Here is a 22,533-nt window from a genome sequence, read left to right as displayed (position 1 = left end):
TAGATAACACTTTTTGAACATTGCAAATGGCCGCATACATGTTCTAACGACCTGCATTCTATTTGTATATAATAAAACCACTTCAACGTCAATATAAAGAAGTGAAACTCCAGCTGCTGGAGCAGTATTGAATTTTAATTAAAACAATTAGTTGGTCCTTTATTTAAGGCAAGTGACCGATTGCCCAAACAGTACAAAACAGCACAATACAGCACAATACAAGCCAACATAAACACAAAATATGAATAAAGCTGGGGTCATCGCTTGGAACGGTCAATGCAAAGCAACCTCACACTTGGCCCAGCAATATTCATAATACATTTAAGTGTAAATAAAATTTAACGTCATGGCATTGTAACTCAAATTAAACAATAATAAAAGGGAATTAAAATGCATTAAATTTAATTACTATTTAATTACTCAATTGCATTGAAGATACAAGAGTAACAGAGTTACAACTTTTTGACAAACGATCAAATAAAACTATTAACAATTGTCAACTACATTCCTTCTGGACCAAGTGTGAGGTTGAACGCTCTATAACCAGGTTTAAACCCCCAATACTTTGTATTGACCGTTCCAAGGCGTTGACCCCAGCTTTATTCATACTATTTTAAGGTTGGAATGGGGCCGAATTTCGGCCCCAAAAACGGCCAAACAAGGGCCCTGAGCACATTTATCAACAGAGCCTGAGGTGTAATAAATTTATTTGCATTCCTTGCAGTACAAATCTTGCAGTATGAAAACATTATTTACAGTGTAAATTTTACACATCCTGATAACATTAGGCCAGCATTATTTTTTTTTACCGGAAATTTTTCAAAAAGAAGTACTGACTGAATGACAACTATATTGAACAGTTTGGATCCTGATCGGACTGCTCTTTTGGAGCCAAAATAGTCGCGATCACCCCAAGGTCCAATTTCCTGTTATGTGGCTCATTTTTTCTCATGATTGATACAAATTATTATGATGTAAAGCAAGTCTGTTGTATATTAAATAGTAATTTTTTGTGTGCATATTCCATCCATGGACGAAGGTTACAAAGTTGGTTGTTATTTAAAGCTATTAAACAATTTAAAAAGTTTTCAATTCTTTTTTATTTAAGTCAAATGCATGCTATATTTGTTATAAACATACATATGATTAACACTCAACAAAAGTTTAACGATCACAATAAAACACTACACACCTGGCGTTGTTAATGGTGTCTATTGAAGCAATAAAGTATAATACATGCGAAAGGTGCTTTTACATATAAATATATATATATAATTATGTTTACTATTATTATAAAAAGCTTCTACAACAGTGTAATAAGATATATAAAACACTTACAGGTTAATGCAAGTATACATGAGGTTAAATTGGCTTAATTTTAAATTTTCAAAAAAAAAAAAAATCAGTTAAGACAGTTTTATTTTTATTTTTTTGGTAGACTGCTTACTTTTCATGATTTTATTTTTATTTTATTTATTTATCCCCACTCTCAATTTTTTGAAAATTTCCCGTAAAAAAAAATGCTGGCCTAATGTTATTAGGATGAATTCACCATGATTCTTACCTGTATAATCAGATGACCTATCTTCATAGAGTCTGCAGAGCTGTTTGCCATATAGTGTGTACTTGTACAGAGCAGTACCAGAGCAGATAAACAGTTCTCCCTGATGGCAGGCAATACCTGAACATCCATGTTGTAACTTAAGCTTCCTACCAAGAGTGAGCTGGCCCTGGATGACTGTGATAAACTGAACCTCATGTATGTTTCTATAAGTCACAGCCACTGCAACCTCACTGGGTGTGATCTGACAAATGTCCTGTGACTCAGCCCTCACATCCAAGTGGCTCACCGCATGGTACTGCTGGTTCAGCAGCTTGACCTTCTTATTATTTCTGTCTGCAAGAAGCACTTGCCCATCTGGGAGAACACAGATGGCTGTGATAGAGCATGATTCTGAATCACTTGGTATTCTCACAGTGTGCTCAGACTTTCCCTGGACAGTAAACATATAGTTAGGACCTACAACTCTCACAAGACCTGACAGTTTAGACAAGTACTGTTCAATGTCAGTGTGAGCTTTCATACTCTCTTTCAGCCTCCCCAGACCTGACAATCTGACAATGTACTGCTCAGTGCCTTGTATAGTCTGTTGTAATAACGAACATTCAAGTTTAACACTGTTCTCATCCAGGTATGATTCAACTTGTTGTATTTTGTCAATGCATTTTCGACTAGCTATAATACAGAGTTTCTTGTTGTTGTTGTCACTGCTGTATAGAAGGAGTTCATGGAGTGCTTTTAATTCATGATGATGACGGATGCAGGTTTCAACGCCAGTCTTGAGAGAATCTTCAAGACTTGATAGTGTAATTTTTGCATCATTTAAAGTAATATTTTCTATATGAAACAAAGTGGAATGCATTAATTCATGGATTTTGTTTTGCTCAACTTTAGGTATTTTCTTTAAAGTTCTCCTCACAATTTTGGCCATAGTGGATTTAATTTTGTCGTTCATTTTGTGTACCATGAGTTCTTGCCCCTGGTATGAACTCTTCAGATCCTGGATTCCAGACTCACAGCAACTCTGCAGTTTCCTCAGTTTTCTCATATTGATCAGGAGCTTCTCAAACAGTTCTTGTACTTCTGCTGCCTGCTTCTTGGCTGAGTTAAGTGTTACTTTTTTGCATTTTCTAAAAGAAAATCAATAATTTCAGGGATTTTGTGGAGGTTTGTTGGCTATGCTACATGTATATGGTATGTATCAGCCATGATAAAATCGTGACCAGTTTGGGTCGTCCATAAAGTATGTCACGCTCCAGGTGGAGGGAGGGGGTATTAGAAAGTGTGACAGTTTGTGACATGGGGAGGGGGTGGGTCAGGCCAATGTGTGATGTCACACATTTCTTAAAAAAAAATATTTATTATTTCTTAAGTAGAATTTTAAAATAATTTTCAAAAAAAAATATTTGAATTTGAATTAGTTTTTTGTCCAAATAAGACGAATTGCGTAACTTCTGAATGTGTTGTTCGAATTTTAAAAGGCACCTTAGCACAACATCCACACATATTTAATAAGTAAATAATATTCATTGAATAGATGCCAGTCATAACTATGGATGAACACTTCACTTCACCATGCATGGATGATGTCCAAAGTGAACATTTTTTAATTTAACATGTTATTCAATGAAAAACTGTGACAACTGTTGACAATCAACTATTCTAGTAATGAAGTCATTTTAATAATGTGAAAGTCCCCAAGTTAAATTTTAATATTGTTTAATAGTGAATTGTATTAAAGATAAAATCTGTAAAAGTTATTAATAAAAAAAAATATGTTCGAAAGTGTGAGTATGTGACGTACTTTAGAAGGGGTCCAAGATTTTGTGACAGTTTGTGACATGGGGTGAGGGGGGGGATTAAAAATGGTAAAGAAAAGCGTGACATACTTTATGGACAGCCCCTTACTTCAGAGACTGATGATTGCCAACGGGTGTTATCCTCGTGAAAATTGTGCATAATATATCATAAAAAAACAAATATTTTGACACGAAAAGTGATTTAGCAAATAAAAAGTATAATTGAATCCATTGCACAAAACTGTATTTTGTTATGAGTTCTCAAATGAGCATACTAAAATTTGTAATCGGAAACACGCCATTTATGTTTACGCCATGGTAACAAGTTAATTGTAGCTTAAATTTTGAAGCTACTTTGTGTGTCCTTTGTCAAGATAAAAAGCAAAAATTTATATGTTGGTCATTTATAAAGTCTTGTCTTGAGCATGGGAGACATGTTGTTTTTGTGTGCATTTAAATAAAAAAGTTATATCACGAATGATTTGAAAATTGACATTTCCTTCATTAAGTTCAACTCACCCACTGGCTCTTATAGACTATAATAACGATCCTTTAGATAAGTCACTAATGAACCAGTTATTTTACTTTACGAAGATTAAACAGAAAATCCAGACAAAAATGGATTTACTCAATTGAAATACTCGATTAGACGTGCACACCTATGAATAAAATCAATCACAGTCGGAGCGTCATAGTTGAACTCTGAGGCAATTAAGATGTTATCTATTAGGATGCATGGTGGCGTTTGCCTTAAAAAAGGGCAAAGTGGCGCTTCAAAATGGCGGAATGGCGAAGAGCCACGCAATGAGGGCCTGGAAAAAACACTCAGTCTTCTTTATTTTAATAATCCTACAGAGTCACCCTACAATGTGCCATACTACCTACGTTGTATGAACTGATTGTCATAATTTGAAGCCTGGCCACAAATCTATTACTATTATAAAAACCATAAGACTACTGTACATAGCAAATTTAAACCAAGAAGCGTCATTAGCAGAGTTTATGTAAACACAATACAACATACCCTACATTGTTAGTTATTTAACTATTAACGCCTGTATAAACCATAGGACCATTTTTTGATGGTCGCTAAGCGACCGTCTAAGGTGGTTAGTCTAAAATTCAGGTCGCTACTAGGAGCCCAATACCCGCTTACTACGCGTATCCGCGCGAGAAAGAGTTGTTTCATTTATGCAAGAGGTATGAGTTCTCCAATTATATTCATTCACAAATGGAAACATGATATTAATATCGTGTTCAATGCAATAGTTTAGAACAGTGCTTTTATAGAAAAGAATCAATAAACAATGATCGTATTGTACATGTCGCGGAGGAGATTGTTTATGAATGAATAAAATTGTCCAGTTTCTGCAGCGTCTTCATGACGTAGTATTTTTGCTCAGTCCATTCATAATATGAGGCTATTAATAGTCGATAAACAAAGGAACGTCCACGGGCGATAACAACGCAATAGGTAACGCTCTCACATACACCTCAATGACGTAGTACAGGTCGTTAATTGAGGCTATAAATAGATTCGGGAAAAGTGAACGCTTATTTACATTCTCAATTAATAAAACTTTGAACATAAGTTCAACAATAACTTAAGCGATACGATAGACAAAAACAAAAAATGTTTCATAATCGCTAAACCCGAATATCATAAACAATTTATAATAATAATACGAATGACCTGTTTTGTAACCTCGTTTATGCTACTACAACGGGTATTTCTGGAAAACGTTATTTGGTTCTCAACAGATAGCGGCGATCTTTTGTATTTACGGGTGCTAGCGACGCAATAGTAGAAGGTTAGTAGAAGGTTTAGCTTGTTATTTTCACAGTTCTCAATACATAGACAAGGATATGAGTTCATCAATTACTACAGGCAACCTCGAAAATGCTTCATAATTGCTAAAACGGAAAACAACTAAATATATTATATTAAATATATTTAAAACAATAACAAGGGCTGTTTGTAAAACATGCATGCCCCCCATATGGGCTCAACGTTGTAGTGACAGCCATTGTGGGAATATGTTTTTTGTCATTGTGACCTTGACCTTTGACCTTTTGACCTGAAAATCAATAGCGGTCATCTGCAAGTCATGATAAATGTACCTATGAAGTTTCATGATCCTAGCAATAAGCGTTCATGAGTTATCATCCGGAAACCATTTTACTATTTTGGGTCACTGTGACCTTGACCTTTGACCTAGTGACCTGAAAATCAATAGGGGTCATCTGCGAGTCAAGATCAATCTACCTATCAAGTTTTATGATCCTAGGAATAAGCGTTCTTCAGTTATCATCCGGAAACCATTTTACTATTTCGGTTCACCGTGAACTTGACCTTTGACCTAGTGACCTCAAAATCGATTCGGGTCATCTGCGAGTCATGATCAATGTACCTATGAGGTTTCATGATCCTAGGCATAAGTGTTCTTGACTTATCTTCCGGAAACCATTTTAATATTTCGGGTCACCATGACCTTGACCTTTGACCTAGATACCTCTCAATCAAAAGGGGTCATCTGCGAGTCATGATCAATGTACCTATGAAGTTTCATGATCCTAGGCCCAAGCTTTCTTGAGTTATCATCCTGAAACCACCTGCTGGATGGACCGACAGACCGACCGACATGTGCAAAGCAATATACCCTTGCTTTTTCGAAGGGGGGCATACTTATCTTTTAAAAATGTAGACGGCGTATATGCTGACTTTGAAATAAAGTTTGCAATTTACTTTTCTAAATAAATAAATACAATTCAACTAAGTTAAACTATTGTGTTGTGTTTTTCATTTGTAAGTTGCATATTCACCGCATGGAATATGTGTTAGCATTGTCAAACCACACATGAGTGTGAGTAGATAAAAACAAGGGCTGTTTGTAAAACATGGATGCCCCCCATATGGGCTGTCAGTTGTAGTGGCAGCCATTGTGTGAATACGTTTTTTTGTAACTGTGACCTTGACCTTTGACCTAATGTAAGATATCATCCGGAAACCATTGTACTATTTCGAGTCACTGTGACCTTGACCTTTTACCTTGTTACCTGAAAATCAAAAGGGGTCATCTGCAGGGTGTTTTCCCCACTTTTTGGGAAGATAGCCCATGGATTTGGAATTGGGAATTTTATCGGCATTCAGGGGTTCCGCTGTCGATCGCCATTGGCACCAAAAGGCGCTAATTTTTTTTAAGTGGCTCCAATTTTTTTAAAGTGGCGAATTTAAAAAAATCGGTAAAATCCTATCCGAAAATGTACTGCGAGTCGAAAAGCACGCGACCGAGCATAAGCGGCCAGCGTTTGTAAGTTGTAAATATTGATTTACGACGATGTAAGCGACCTACAGTGTAGAGTGCACTGAAATCACGGAAGCGTGAAAATGTTACAGTCGGTGTTTTTACTGCTATTGTCAAGTTTTATGGGGGTTATTATCGGATTAACGGTTCTTTTATGATAAAGAACACTCAATTATGTAACACTTAGGACAAACTGGCACAAAGATCAATGATTATAACGATATATAAGGCATATCATAATCAATGTACCTATGAAGTTTCATGATCCTAGGCGTAAGCATTCTTGAGTTATCATCCGGAAACTATTTAACTATTTTGAATCGCTGTGACCTTGACCTTTAACCTTGTGACCTAACAAGAGCTGTCAGAGGACAGCGCGCTCGACTATTCGAGTGCTTGACAGTATAACGTAAGCCATCATGGGGAAATTGTTCATATTCAATAATTTATTAGACGATCTTTCAAAAATAAAAAAAATATAAAAATATAAAAAAATTGGGGGGGGTAGGGGGGTATAGGGGTGGGAGGGGGGTATAATGTGGGGTGGGGTAATTGATTAGATGTTGGGGGGGCTGGGGTGGGTAGGGGGGAGTGAGAGGGGGGTATAATGTGGGGTGGGGTAATTTAAGATGTTTAAAAAAAATTTGGGGGGGGGGGCTAGGGGGGGTGAGAGGGGGTATAATGTGGGATTTGGTAATTTATAAGACGTTCGAAAAACAAAAACAAAAAATTTGGGGGGGGATGGGGGGTGAAGGGGGGGTGAGAGGGGTATAATGTGGAGTGTAGTAATTTATTAGATGTTTACAAAAAATGGGGGGGGGATTTGGGTGTTTGGGGGTAGGGGGAGTGAGGGGGGGTATAATGTGGGGTGTGGTAATTTATAAGATGTTTATAAAAAAATATTTTAGGGGGTGGGGGGGGTAGGGGGGTAGGGGGGTAGGGGGAGTTAGAGGGGGGTATAATGTGGGCAGTGGTAATTAATTAGATGTTTAAAAAAAATTGGGAGGGGGGGTGAGTGGGGGGTAGGGGGGGTGGGGGTGAGAGGGGGGTATCATGTGGCGTGTGGTTATTTATAAGATGTTTAAAAAAATTGGAGGGGGGATGAGAGGGTAGGGGGCAGGGGTGAGAGGGGGGTATAATGTGGGGTGTGTTAATTTATTTGATGTTTTAAAAAAATGGGGGGGGGTGGGGGTAGGCGGCGTTGGGGGTGAGAGGGGGTAAATGTGGGGTGTGGTAATTTATAAGATGTTTAAATTGTTTATTTATTTTTTTTGATGGGTGGGGGGTAGGGGGTGGGAGTGAGAGGGAGGTATAATGTGGGGTTTATTGATTTATTAGATGTTTAAAAAAAAACAAATTTGGGGGGTGGGAGGTAGGTGGGTGGGGGTGAGAGGGGGTATAATGTGGGGTGTGGTAATTTATTAAATGACGTTTAAAAAAATGGGGGGGTGAGGTTGAGGGTGAACAAGTATGCAAAATATAAAAGCAATATGTCAAGGGACAATGAAAAAATAACAAATAATCTCACACTGACATTAACAAATATCCTCTATTTATTAAACATGAAATTTAAACTTATTGCATTTGTTTCCCCTGTATATAAGAAATATATAAAAGTGTATTACCTCCCCTGTCCTGCTTATATTTATATTAATCAACAAAATTAAACATTAACACAATATTTAATATACAAAATATACAAAAAAAATCTCATATTCTGATAATATTTTTACTGATCCACTTTATTTTACTCAAATTATTATGTTTCATTGGACTGATAATTATAGATTTAGGATTACAGACCAGATGCTTCAGTTATATTGTTCAGAGTTCGCCCTGTTGGTTGCGTATGCGTTCTAAAGTTATCATCCAAAAACAATTTTAATATTTCGGGTCACGGTGACCTTGACCTTTGACCTAGTGACCTCAAAATCCATAGGGGTCATCTGCAAGTCATGATCAATGTACCTATGAAGTTTCATGATCCTAGGCCCAAGCGTTCTTGAGTTATCATCTGGAAACCACCTGGTGGACGGACCGACTAACAGACCGACCGACAGACCGACATGTGCAAAGCAATCTACCCCCTCTTCTTAGAAGTGGGTTTATATATATACTACGGGGAGAGCACTTCATATGTGTCCACATACGCCTTGTTATGAGTATCTTTCTTCACTTTCGAAATATATCGTTTGTTGATATTTGATTTAAACGCAGTTTTCATTCGAAACATTTAAATCACGCCAATAGCGCCATCATGCGAAAATGGGTCTTATGCGTTTCGGCAAGCGTTTGTTAAACCCAACATGTGCTTTTGCACAGTCAGGCCATAGGCGATGCTGTTCGCTATAAAATCACTCAATATGTTATGTTTCTCCTTACCAGAAGGAGAGATAGCTGAGTGGGCTATTTATATGATGGGCGCATATGGAATAAGACCCATTTTCGCATGACGAGGGTCATTACAAATTTAATTGCGAATTGAAAATGCCACATAAAAGAACAATGCTTTCTGATACAAAATTGAATTCAAAATAGCAAACTTGTTAATAATGGCAGCCTATCCACACATTAAGGAATGATTTCCAGACGTGCTGACCAAGTACGGTAAACATTGTGGTATGATAAATAAACGATTTTCTCTGATCATGACACTATACTATTTCGCTAATGATTGTTTTCATATCTTGGAGGCGAAAGTGAAATTCTGCAAGATGGATTGTTACGCGTAATTGTAACAGGGCAACAATTTGTGTCGTTTGAGCATACTGAGAGTAGTCCGGAAATCCTTACACTGAATTGAGCACATACGCAGTGATGTTACAAAAATTTAGAGGTTGTATCTCGAATCAGCTTATTAAATATTCGAAAATATTCATGCGTGTCTGTTGGCGTTATTTAAAAGTCACTAAGATGAAAACTGAGTAAAACAGCTACACCTAAAAGAGCATTAGTGCTCTATACCTATGTTTATGTCAGCGTTGTTGACACTGTGTGAACTGCTCGGGTAACAAGTAAAGCATAAACAGCAATGTTTATACAGTCAATCTTGTATTAAGAGGCCACTCAAGGGAGTAATCAAAAGTGGTCTCTTAATAAAATGGTCTTTAAATAAAAAAGGCCATTCTGGAAGAATGCTTACCCTCAATTTTAATCTATATAAAGGATAATCTCTTTTGTCCACAATGATTTTAACTTTTATAATCAAATGAATATAAACACAATACATAAACAATATTTTACTTATAATGTGTTTTATTTTTTCACTTATTATAAATTATCATATATTATAAATGAATTGTGTGTACATATTTATTTGCAAAAACAACATAGACAAGGAAATATTTTTCGCGTTTTTTCTCACCTGACACATAATTTTCCACGTTTTCAAGCACCTCGGCTTTACGCTTAAGAATGTTCTGAATTTGAGTTTTACCGACTACAAACTCATCTGCAATTTTACGTGCACTTTTACTCTTTGACAATTCCAAAACCGGAATTTTCTCGTTCAACGTTAAAACTTTTCGTCTTTACATTTTAATTTCTGCATGTACGCTTAAGGAAATCTGACTCGATTATGATACATAATGAGCTGAAAAAATTAAAACACGTCAATTGAAAACAAACAAACAGACCTGATTGGAAAATTCATTAAGTAAATAACAATGTGATTGGCTAACAAATATCTACTAATTAGCATAATTACAAATTGGTAATGTACGGATTTCGACAGATGTTGCCGATTAATAGTTTATTTTCCGCACTTCTCAGGAAATGATTGTCGCATACAGTGCATTGTTTCTGCACCTGTTATCTATACTCGAGAAAAATCGGCGTTGTCTCTTAACGTTCCACATAGTAAACTTTTTAAGCTGTAAACTGTGCGTAAAACGTTCCTCTATTATTGAACTCAATAAATTGATATGCAGTCTACAACAATACCGGTCAGAACCGGTCAACGAGACAAAGCATAATCATAATGGTTGGTGTGAAAACAAAGCAGCGGTGTAACAGTACATCTTATCAGCTTAGATAAACAATTGTCCCGTAATCGTTCATAGTTCATGGACGACACATAGTTACTAACAATGTTCAATACTCTTAAATTACCGGTGTGTAGCCTATAATTCGATATCTCGTCATGCGCGTATTGCCAAGATAACGAGATTTGTATTAACTACCATTTTCTCGTGCCGCGCATGGGACCAGTCGGTCCCTCTCTATTTATTTTAATTTCTCTGCATAATATAGGATAAAATATTCAACAACACCACGTATCAGTTTCTAGTCCAATTTAATGTCTAACATACTTAATATTTTCGGTTATACAAATACAGTCTGATAGCTACATGATCGTATCTTTCTCGATCCGTACACCTCCAAGTCTAAACGCTAACCCAACCGCGGAGTGCCGCTGTCCTTCCAAACATCCCCATTTTGTCCCCAAATTAATTTGCATATTTTTCTTTTAAACTTTTTATTGGTCCTCAGCTAGTATGGTTATTATTCATTGGTTGATTCGTCAGAATATTCTAGAAGGAACACTTTTTCATGTATTCACTTGCTTGGCGGATATACTAAAATTTAATCAATATATATTGGTACTAATCAATTTTTATTGATATAGAGTAATTCTGTTACTTTCGTCAGTACTATAACTTTTGTACCCCAGACAATAGGTGACCTTTTCATCTGTGCTGTTTATTGACCATGAGTGTTACTTATAATCTCGTATCTATATGCCGACTCTGGACTCAATGTGTTCTTATTTGGATTTAATCAGGTCTGACTTTCCATGTTATTGATTCCAATTATACCCCACCCTGAGTGTGTTTGCTTTCTTACTTTAAATAAATCTTAACCAGGTCTTAGTTTTGTAAATACCTCCCATTATTAATTGTTCAGACTTTATCTTAACATTGCATATATACATTATTTGAATATACATATTATCCTTTTTAATTTCTATCGTAAGAATAAAGTCATAAGAATAAACGATAAACGATATGTTTGCATACTCGCTACTGATATACTTGTCAATATTTCGTACATAAAGAAAACCCAAATATTTCACCCAATTTCTCATCATTATTTGACACAACTTATCCTCTCAATTTGATTTTTATGTATTTTAGGATACAGAAAAATCTTTAAGAATGTAAGTATGGAAGTAAACGAAAACATATTAATACATACGATGTAGAAAATCAAACACGCAAACATGAAAACATCAGTGACTAAAACATATATATGATGAAAATCTGCAAATTATTAATGAAATTTTTATCGAATGTTTCTGCGGAAATAATAAAACGTCGGAATATTTAAATAGTCAATGTCAATCACAATGAAGTGGAATGTGTCACTGGTTTGGAAAATCCAATACGAATAGTGTCCATTTTTGACATCTTCGCTGGAGGCGATGTGGCGTCTAGGTGAAGAGATGAGACGTCGGTTGGAGAGTATGGGACATCTGGTTGTAGATGGTAACATGAAGTCGATTGAAGACGGCGGCTTCCGAATGAAGACGATGGTTGTCAGTCGGAGAAGCTGTTGGTTCTCGGTTGTCGCACGATTTAGAATACTTCAAACGTTAATTATATAGAGTTCTGAAGAATGTCTGCGCTCATGACTGTAGCATCATAATAACTGTTTATGTACACGTAATGAAGGTAACACATATATATATATAAGTTCATAGACGATAAAATGTTCACCTAATATATGTACAAAGTACGCGCGATTTTTCATCATCAAGTCCATTCATATCATCGTATCTTTAAAAATCATTTTCGACGACGCGTGAAATGTCCATTAACAGTCCACTCGTTGTATGGTACTGATGCTGGTTCACAATTTGGATCCATGTCGACAATGTTGGATCCTAATTGAAGTCGTCTGTTAAGTCATCTGATTCTCGACGGATACATCGTCGTCGAAGATATCTGCATGTCGATGACATATTCGTCTTCTGTGTCGGGGTGTTAAGATCTGATCACGATCTCAAATGCGTTATGAACGCATGTTGCTGCAGGCAAACCACGCCAACGATGTCAGGAGCGCTGCTTTTCTCCTTAACTTGTATCGCATTGGCAAATCTTATAGGGTCAATTACATGAAATGATAAACGGGCCTTTTATTTACATATTAATAGTAAATCGAATTTGTTATATTAGCACTCAGATTATTTATGACACCTGTGATAATATACCTAGATAAAATGAATGTGCTAAAGAAACGCTATTCTCATGACACAAATTCATTATGTTTAATTTAAACTATACGCATTTGTCTATTAAATAAAATGCATGGTGCTTTATTATGTTTTATTTACTTAGAGAACAAAAATTTACAAACAAAATCCCTTGTCTTAATGTAGTTATTCTTATAAAGAAACGAAAAAAAACTATATATATGACCAGTATCAAAAATTTAATGTATTATAGCAATATAGTTGTATCTTTTGCATTATACTAATAAAAGGACTGTGTTGCTTTGAAGGATATTTACAAACTGTGTTAAAATGTTATCTACGCTTAAAAAGGTGTTTACTTGAGAGCTGTAGGGCATAAGCTAGCGTTAATTTACGTCGTTGTCGAGTGCGTTATCATTAGCTGGTCTGATACGCGTATATTTGTATAATCCTAAATGTCAATAGGTTGACCTGTTCCGTTAATCAACCGTCTGTCAGTTATATAATCCTTCAATTTCCTAATCTTAACGTATGGTATTGAACTTTTCAATTTATTTATCCCACCCTGGGTGTAAATGTATTCGTGTTCATACTTGAAATAAATCTTAAATCGGATCTTAGTCTATGTAAATATCTCCCAAAAGTTTTATTACGCTTCAGAGCTGGTTGCTATTACGCACGGATAAGTGGTATTTCACCCGTATACTAAAGTATGACATTTTCATTTCATTCTAAACCCGTATATCCATGCTAATGACGATACATTATCAAAATCGGACGATACCGTCCTCTATAATCCTGTTTTTACATATATACTACATATACATTCAAAACATATTTCTCTATATACAAAATTTTGGGGGTCTTTAAGTCTCGACATCTATCTCGCTTTATTTCGTAGTCCATTCATTCACATGTGTTCACATGTGTTCAGCCATTGTCTGAAGGCACGTGAAAATTGCTTTCTTCATTGCGTTATTTGAACGTGAAGTCCTTTTTGTCAATTTTCGTTTTTTGTTTTTTAACGCTACCGAGTCAATTTGCATCTGATCGTCTGAAGAATCATTTTCAAACCTACGTACAGGTGAGTTTTGTGAATTACCGTTATTGTAATGCATCGTATCTGATTCACTGGAGCTTGACTGTATATCCGCGAATTGTTTGTTTCTCAAATGTTTTTGCAATTCAGCGAGTGGTATGTTTTCCTCGTCATCCGTGTTATCTCTAATATGTCGGGTCTGTTGCGTAATTACAGGTAACCCATGTACTGAGTTATTTGAATCGCTATCAGAAGATAATGTGTCGTCCGCAAAGGCTAAATTTGCTTTTCTAATCGGGCGCGCTAGTGGTTTATCTATCATTGGCCATTCATCGATATTTGCGTGCCTTATTTGATCAGCGTGAACTTTAATAGTTGAGTTGTCTAACTGATTCTTTATTACGTATGTTAACGGCGACTTTTGTTCGATTATACGATAATATGGCCTCCATTTACTGTCTAATTTATTCGTACGTTGAAAGTTTTTGTAGTAAACGGGGTCATTGATTTCGAATTTAATATCTTTCGTATTTTTATTCGCATAATCAGCTTGTCTACGTTTCGATTTTTGAATTTGGGCACATACCTTTTTAAATGATTTGTGTTGTTCTTCTAATATTATTTTATGATAATCTTCACCGTGATATTTACGTCTAGGCTTTAACAAGTTGTCTATTGGAAGAATAGGGTCTCTATTAAAAAGTAAGAAGAACGGTGTGTGCTTCGAAGTCTCGGATGTACAAAATCTCATTGCCGCTAAAGACATGTTTAAATGTACGTCCCATTGTTGTACATTTTCTTGAACCCGTTTTGATAGTATATTATTCATAGTCCCATGTGAACGCTCGTTCATGCCATTAGACGCGGGATGATATATTGTCGTCTTTACGTGGTCAATGTTCATTGATTTTAATGTTTCCGTGAAAGCTGTGCTTGTGAATTCTTTTCCGTTATCAGTTATAATTCTTATAGGACAACTATGACGGCAATAAATCTCGTTCATTAACAGGTGTATTACGCTATCAGACGATTTATCCGGCGACGGAAATGCCTCTATATATCCGGAAAATTGATCCACGAAACATATTATATATCTATTTCCGGAAAGCGTTTTCGGATATGGACCGCATATATCTATGGAAACAACTGAAAACGGAAACGGCGGTATTGAGGTATCTGACGATATGGGAGCTTTAATTGCTTTTAAATTTCTACTTTGACATATAATGCACTTAGATACATAATCATTCAATTCTTTGAACATTTTAGGCCAGTAATATTTCTCTTTTAGTGTCTGAAAAAGCCTTTGAGACCCAGGATGCCCATTTTCATCATGATATTGCTTGACAACTGAACCAGTCAGGTGTTTAGGTACAAAAAGCCTGAGAGTAGGTTCCTCATCTACGTTTGATATGTAGTACAGTATGTCATCAACCGTTAAATATCTATCATCTTCACTCTTGTTCTGTTTCCCTAATCTTAATCTCGCTTTAATCTCAGATATATGAGGGTCTTTTTCTTGTTCTATTTGCATATTAAGCCCTGATATGTTATCATTCGACGCTGTGTCGTCGACTGGAAGTGGCCGCGGGGTAATAATATTATCAATTATTTGCCTGTGATCGATATGCGTAGAGTCAATTACATTAATTTCGCGCGTCTGGTTTTGTCCATTTATTTCCGAACTAATCGTCAAATGTTTATCGTTAATATCTAATTCTAGTTCTGTTTGATCGCATTGATTATTCTTTATTTTGGTTTTTGGAGGTCGGCTTAGAAAGTCAGCAATAATATTCTTTTTCCCCGGTATATATTCAATTTTGCAGTTGTAACCCGCTATACTTAAGGCCCATAATTGTATTTTCTTGTTTTGCATCGGACTTTCCAATAAATACTTAAGCGGCTTGTGATCACTCTTTATAACAAATTCAGCATTGTGTAAATAATGGTGCAATTTACTTAGACTGTAAAATATGCTGTAACATTCTTTTTCAATGGTACTATATTTGCATTGTGTGGGGCTTAATCTGTGCGATATGAAAAATATCGGCTTTTCGCCCACATAATCCCCGGTCTCGTTACTGTCGCATTTTTGAGTCAAACAGGCTCCGACGCATTTATCAGATGCATCCGTATACAGAATATAACCTTTTTTTGGATCAGGGTATGAAAGATAAGGGATTTGCGTAAATGAGTCTTTTAATTGTAGGAAACTATCTTCGCATTGTTTTGACCATTTAAATGGGACATTCTTTCTCGTGAGATTAATGAGTGGCTCGACTACTTCTGAATACGACGGACAGAATCTCCTATAAAATCCTGCAGCACCTAAGATAGATCGTACATCGCGCACGCACTTTGGCCTAGGGAATTGTCGGATCGCTTCCACTTTTAACGGATCCGGCCTTATACCGTTTTGATCTATGATGAAGCCTAGGTATCTAGTCTCTCTTTGTAAGAATTGACATTTTGATAGTTTTAGCTTTAGGTTATGTTTACTGAGACTCTGTAGTACTGTATCTACGTGTGATAAATGAGATTGCAAGTCAGGTGAAAATATTAAAATATCGTCTAGATACGCCACAGCGAAGCTCTCACAACCTTTGAGTACTTTATTAGCCAATTCTTGAAATATAGCACCGGCGGAGGAGGCACCGAAGGGCATAACATTAAATTGAAATAGACCCCTGAATCCCGAAGCGAAAGCCGTTTTTTTCTCTGTCCTCTTCCTTTATAGGTATTTGCCAATATCCCGATATCAAATCTAAACTGGTGAAATATTTACTTTTACCTAATAACGCCAATATATCATCTATTAATGGTAATGGATAGGCAATTGGTTTTGTAATTTTGTTTAATTGTCTAAAATCAACACAAAACCTTTTCTCGTCTTTATTATCTTTGTTTGAGTCATGGTTATTTTTCTTTTTATCTACTAAAACAATAGGGAAGCTCCACGGACTTCTTGACGGACTTATTATGTTTGCGTCTAGCATTTCGTCGATGGCTTTATCTATGAATACCTTATTGTTTAATGGTGTTCGATACGGCCTTAATTTAATGGGTGGATGATCCCCTGTGTCTATGGTAAATTCTATTGCTGAAGTTTGTGTTAATTCTAAATTATTTCTTGCGAAGAGAGTTCTGTGTTTTAAGAGTATCGGTAGAATATTTTCTTTTGATTTTCATCTACACGTAAATCTGATAAGATTTCATCTTTAGATAAACCTGATTTCGGCTGATTATTTTTAATAACTTCTTGTACTGAGCATATTTCATTATCATTTACCGATTTTATTCGCCCTATGGCACAGTGTCGTCTAAGCCTTATTGTTTTGTGCGTATTGTTTATAATTAAAATGGGAAATTGTCTATCACGCGTTGTCTTGACGACTGAATTAACAATTGTTAAACCGGGTTCATTATCAAAGAAAGAATTGCTTATTCCATTGAATTCATAATTCGTATTTGAACGTATGCAGTTTCTTTTAGCTTGAGCAAAGAGTCTATAGGCAGTTTGTGGTTTTAACACAGTATGTCTGGTTAATCTCGCTATCGTTGAAAGATGTACATCTTCTTCTAGAGGTACATAACAGTTATCAATCCTCAAACATCCTAAATCAAAGTATAAACGGACACCATTATCTTGTAAAAAGTCTCTTCCTAAAATAACATTTCTATTAACGTTACTTACTACAAAAAACATGTGCTCTTTATATATGCTCCCTATTTTGAATCTCAATTTTACACTTCCGTGGACATGTAATGAATTTCCATTTACCGACTTTAGATTTACTTTTTGAAATATCAGTGCGGGTTTTTGTTTTAACATATCATAAGTACGTTTACTCACGATGCTGACTTGAGCGCCCGAGTCTATCAAGCTCCTAAATTGATAACCACCTGTTGAAATAACACAAGAATTTGGACTACCACACAAAGCGATATTATATGTCTCGACTTTTTCATTCTTACCATAGACCCCTTTTTGGTAAGAATTTCCTAGTTTTTTCGATTAATGTACGTTTTTCTTTGAGTACATTCTCTACTAAAGTGTCCTAATTTACCACAATTCCAACAATCAATTTTATTTTTCCAATTTTTGTCATATTCTTTATTGCGCCCGTTACCGTTTTTATCTATCGTATGACAGTTCCGCCCTACCGTATATGCACTTATCTCTCGTTGCCTACGGCGACAGATTTCAATAGAATGACCGTGTTTCTTGCAATATGTGCAAACAATAGATGACCTAATATAATCGATATCTGTCTGAATATTATCGGTCGTAATGTTATCAAGTCCATTTATTTGTGATCGTAACTCAAACCTAGCTCTGACACTTTGCTCATGTATAGCGCTTTTTAAAGCATTTGATAACGTTGCATGATTTTCGCGCATTAATTTAAGTCTCAAATAATCGTGCGATAATCCGTCGATAAAAATTTCTACTAACTGTTTTTCCTTATATTCTAAATTTCCTTCAATATTTTCGTATGCGTCAGTCGCAAGAGATAAAAGTCGCTCAGCGTATATTTGAACATTTTCGTCGGTCTTTTGTTTAGTCGTCTTTAATAATGAGAAAGCGTATTGTGGGTCTTGAATTTCTGCAAATCTTAATTTAAGCTGTTCCTTTAAATCAGTCCATGTCCCTGTCGGATCATCAGTCAAAAAACGATGTATGTAATCACTAACAAGCCCTTTACTAGATTGGTAAGCAACAAATTTTAATTTATTCTCATCTAAATTGGTAAGTGTTCCATATTTTTCTACATTTTTAATCCAATTTTTAAATTCTTTTGAATTTCCATCAAATGATTGTACAACCTGTGAAATAGTCTGAGTGCTTATGGCCGTTTTAACATCTTTAATTTGTTCATTTAAATTTTGAAATAATTCAGGGATTATTTGATTTGCCATTTTGATACAAGCGTTAGGAAATAAAACAGTCACTCACCGGAAGTTGCAGAATGTGTGCGGTCTGATGTCGTTGTTCCCGGCTCACGGTTGTTGTTACTGGTTACAGAATTTGCCGAAACGGAGTTTCTTCGCGTTGTTTTCCATGGCTTCGTAATTGTAAGTGGTAGTATTTCTTTGTTCGAATCCTTGGTTCACGAGCACCATTTAACGTCCTGTGTCCCGTAATCGTTCATAGTTCATGGACGACACATAGTTACTAACAATGTTCAATACTCTTAAATTACCGGTGTGTAGCCTATAATTCGATATCTCGTCATGCGCGTATTGCCAAGATAACGAGATTTGTATTAACTACCATTTTCTCGTGCCGCGCATGGGACCAGTCGGTCCCTCTCTATTTATTTTAATTTCTCTGCATAATATAGGATAAAATATTCAACAACACCACGTATCAGTTTCTAGTCCAATTTAATGTCTAACATACTTAATATTTTCGGTTATACAAATACAGTCTGATAGCTACATGATCGTATCTTTCTCGATCCGTACACCTCCAAGTCTAAACGCTAACCCAACCGCGGAGTGCCGCTCTCCTTCCAAACATCCCCATTTTGTCCCCAAATTAATTTGCATATTTTTCTTTTAAACTTTTTATTGGTCCTCAGCTAGTATGGTTATTATTCATTGGTTGATTCGTCAGAATATTCTAGAAGGAACACTTTTTCATGTATTCACTTGCTTGGCGGATATACTAAAATTTAATCAATATATATTGGTACTAATCAATTTTTATTGATATAGAGTAATTCTGTTACTTTCGTCAGTACTATAACTTTTGTACCCCAGACAATAGGTGACCTTTTCATCTGTGCTGTTTATTGACCATGAGTGTTACTTATAATCTCGTATCTATATGCCGACTCTGGACTCAATGTGTTCTTATTTGGATTTAATCAGGTCTGACTTTCCATGTTATTGATTCCAATTATACCCCACCCTGAGTGTGTTTGCTTTCTTACTTTAAATAAATCTTAACCAGGTCTTAGTTTTGTAAATACCTCCCATTATTAATTGTTCAGACTTTATCTTAACATTGCATATATACATTATTTGAATATACATATTATCCTTTTTAATTTCTATCGTAAGAATAAAGTCATAAGAATAAACGATAAACGATATGTTTGCATACTCGCTACTGATATACTTGTCAATATTTCGTACATAAAGAAAACCCAAATATTTCACCCAATTTCTCATCATTATTTGACACAATTAACACGGATTTGTCCCTGAAAGATCAATACATTAACCACTTTTACCTCCTAGTGGTCGCTTAATTCAAGATGTGGACATCAAAATACATAGAAATCAGCGGTCGCTGGTTCGTAAGACAAAAGTCGCTGAATACAATATCATTATATAGCGAAAAAGCTCCGTGGGATTTCAAAATGGTCACATAAGACAAAGGTCGCTTAATACAAGTGGTCGCATCCACAAGATTGACTGTATACTTTTATTCCTCCATATACAAGATACGAAGATTATTGTGTATTTTGAATTTGTATATGGTGTCAAAAATCAAAAGTTTTGTACACGGAACTTTCATTATGAATTTATATTCTTGGTGAGATAGTTATTTGATATTAGAAAATATATTCCTTCAATATGATGGTGACTGAAAATTTTCTTTATATTAAGTTCTCATTACCATTTTCATCATACTTTCTATGCTTTCAGAACGTCCAAAAAGCATGTTGTTTTTATTTTGTCTACGTTATTTCTATGAAATAATAAGGATGATAAAAAGTGCACACAAAACTTGACCACTGCGCTATGACACACACTTTATAAAGTTGAATGACGTGTGTTCATTTAAAACTTGCGATTGATTTTGAAAAATGAATTGCGTGTTAAATAATGCAATAGCGAACATCTTTAGTTCCTTCAGCGCTTTGATTAATTCCTGACAAATAAATGGACCCAACAAAAGATAACTAATCTGACAAATAAGAAATACCTCAAAGTATGTTGTTTTAAGGATTTTTAATGTTAAAATACCTGTGACTTAAGGAAACACATTTTGAGCAGCACAGCTGGCTGTGATCTTTGCAGAACGTCTCTAGTTTTTTATCAGTGTGTATTTTACACATAAGTATAACAGCCTCCAACTCCTTTGAGACTGGCCAGTTCCTCATATTTAGTCGGTCGTACTTTTCATGTTCACTAAACAAATAGTCATGATGTAGCTCACAGCACTGTCTACAAAAACACTGTTGACATTTTCACAGTAATACACTGCATATTCTTCGATATTCTTGTTTTTCTTGCATGATACACAACCGAAGAAGAAAACTCTATCAGACTGTGTCGCCATTTTGTTTACAAACTTTCAATAAGTAATATAGAGCACATGTATTTGACTTAAATATAAATCTATACTCCCTAAATGATATAACATAGATGTGTTGTCACTTTCATAGCCTTAGTGTCCACAGTGCAACAACAGAAGTATTTTAACCTCAATGTAACATGCACAATCTACAAATGTCTTCCAACATTAAACTGCCTCTAGATAGGCTCTGAAATCTTTATACCTGCTGTATCACATGACACAATGATTGGTCAATATGGAGAGTCATTAAGGTTTAAAGCGATGTATTCAGACTTGTCTGTGTATCAGGTAGACTTTTGATTTAAAGAAAAACTTTTCTAAAATTTGTTTTTTCCGAATGTCATTTCCGATATTTTCTTGTGTTGTCAGTTATCTGAGATATTTGTTTTTGTAATAGTTACTTCACTTCAATAGGTCACATTACACTATATCTATCAGGTTTTTTTATTCATCATCGTTAATGTACGTTTTATTAATCATGGTATACAAATATAATAAATAGCATTACCAATGTGAAGAAAAACAAATTTCTTTTACGTGACGTCTTAAAATAAACAGTTTGCAGATTTATGATATATGTCAATATTAAATTAAATTTAAAAGAGACATAACGGTTTTCACACATGTATTTTGGGGATCTTATTACTCAAGTGTTTCTACTAGGGGAACGATTGCGCTGAGAAGTGCAAATAATGTCAAAACAACATCGATGGCAATTAGCGAGCTGGGACCCGCATAAAGTGCGCCGCTTTATCGCTCTTATCGACAATTATCGGCAACTTTCATGCTTCAGTGCACATTATAACCTCAAGTCTTGCTGTCAACACAGATTAGCAGATTATGCTTCGTTATTACTCTGGTTGTTTTAATAAAAGTATAATTATTATGACGGTCAGTCTTCCCCGAAAATTTGAAATCCACGAAATTACGTGTCAACGAATTAGTTGTTTTTCATTAAACCACGAAATTTCATACCAACGAATTCCTAAACGTTTACATTAATGTGATATTGAATCTTGAAAGTTGAATAATAAAGGGACTTGAATGAGATGAAGTCAGTCAATTGTATTCCATTATCATTAACAGCTCTTAAAGGTACACATTAAATACAGCCTACTTGTTCGTAGTGAACAATACAATTTAAGATTTGAGGAAATTTAAATGTAAACAAACCTGTCAGCATTTGTCTGTTTTCTACTTTGAGGTAGTAATATTATACTATATATATTAATAAATTGCTTGATACCAATGCGACAACTAATAGTAATACGTTTTATATGTTTAATTGCAACAGAACTTTAGTAATGATTAAAAAACTACA

At 35.4% G+C, this 22,533-nt stretch overlaps 2 protein-coding genes across 2 annotated transcripts in view; both read right to left on the bottom strand.

Moving 5' to 3' along the window:
* LOC127866221 (uncharacterized) overlaps positions 1 to 21,419 on the bottom strand; it is a 194,771-nt gene extending 173,352 nt beyond the window's left edge. The window contains exons 1-2 of the mRNA XM_052406651.1: positions 20,879 to 21,419; positions 1,565 to 2,691 (exon numbers count right to left, since the gene is read on the bottom strand). Coding sequence (XP_052262611.1) covers positions 1,565 to 2,691; positions 20,879 to 21,015 — 1,264 coding nt within the window. The 5' untranslated portion in view covers positions 21,016 to 21,419. The remainder of the gene's footprint in view (positions 1 to 1,564; positions 2,692 to 20,878) is intronic.
* Positions 1 to 22,533, bottom strand: part of LOC127869587 (uncharacterized) — a 215,214-nt gene that overhangs the window by 36,062 nt on the left and 156,619 nt on the right. The window lies entirely within an intron of this gene.

The sequence above is a fragment of the Dreissena polymorpha genome, chromosome 2 (assembly GCF_020536995.1).
Source record: "Dreissena polymorpha isolate Duluth1 chromosome 2, UMN_Dpol_1.0, whole genome shotgun sequence".
Classification (NCBI taxonomy): Eukaryota; Metazoa; Mollusca; class Bivalvia; order Myida; family Dreissenidae; genus Dreissena; species Dreissena polymorpha.
This window is presented reverse-complemented; position numbering and strand designations above follow the sequence as displayed.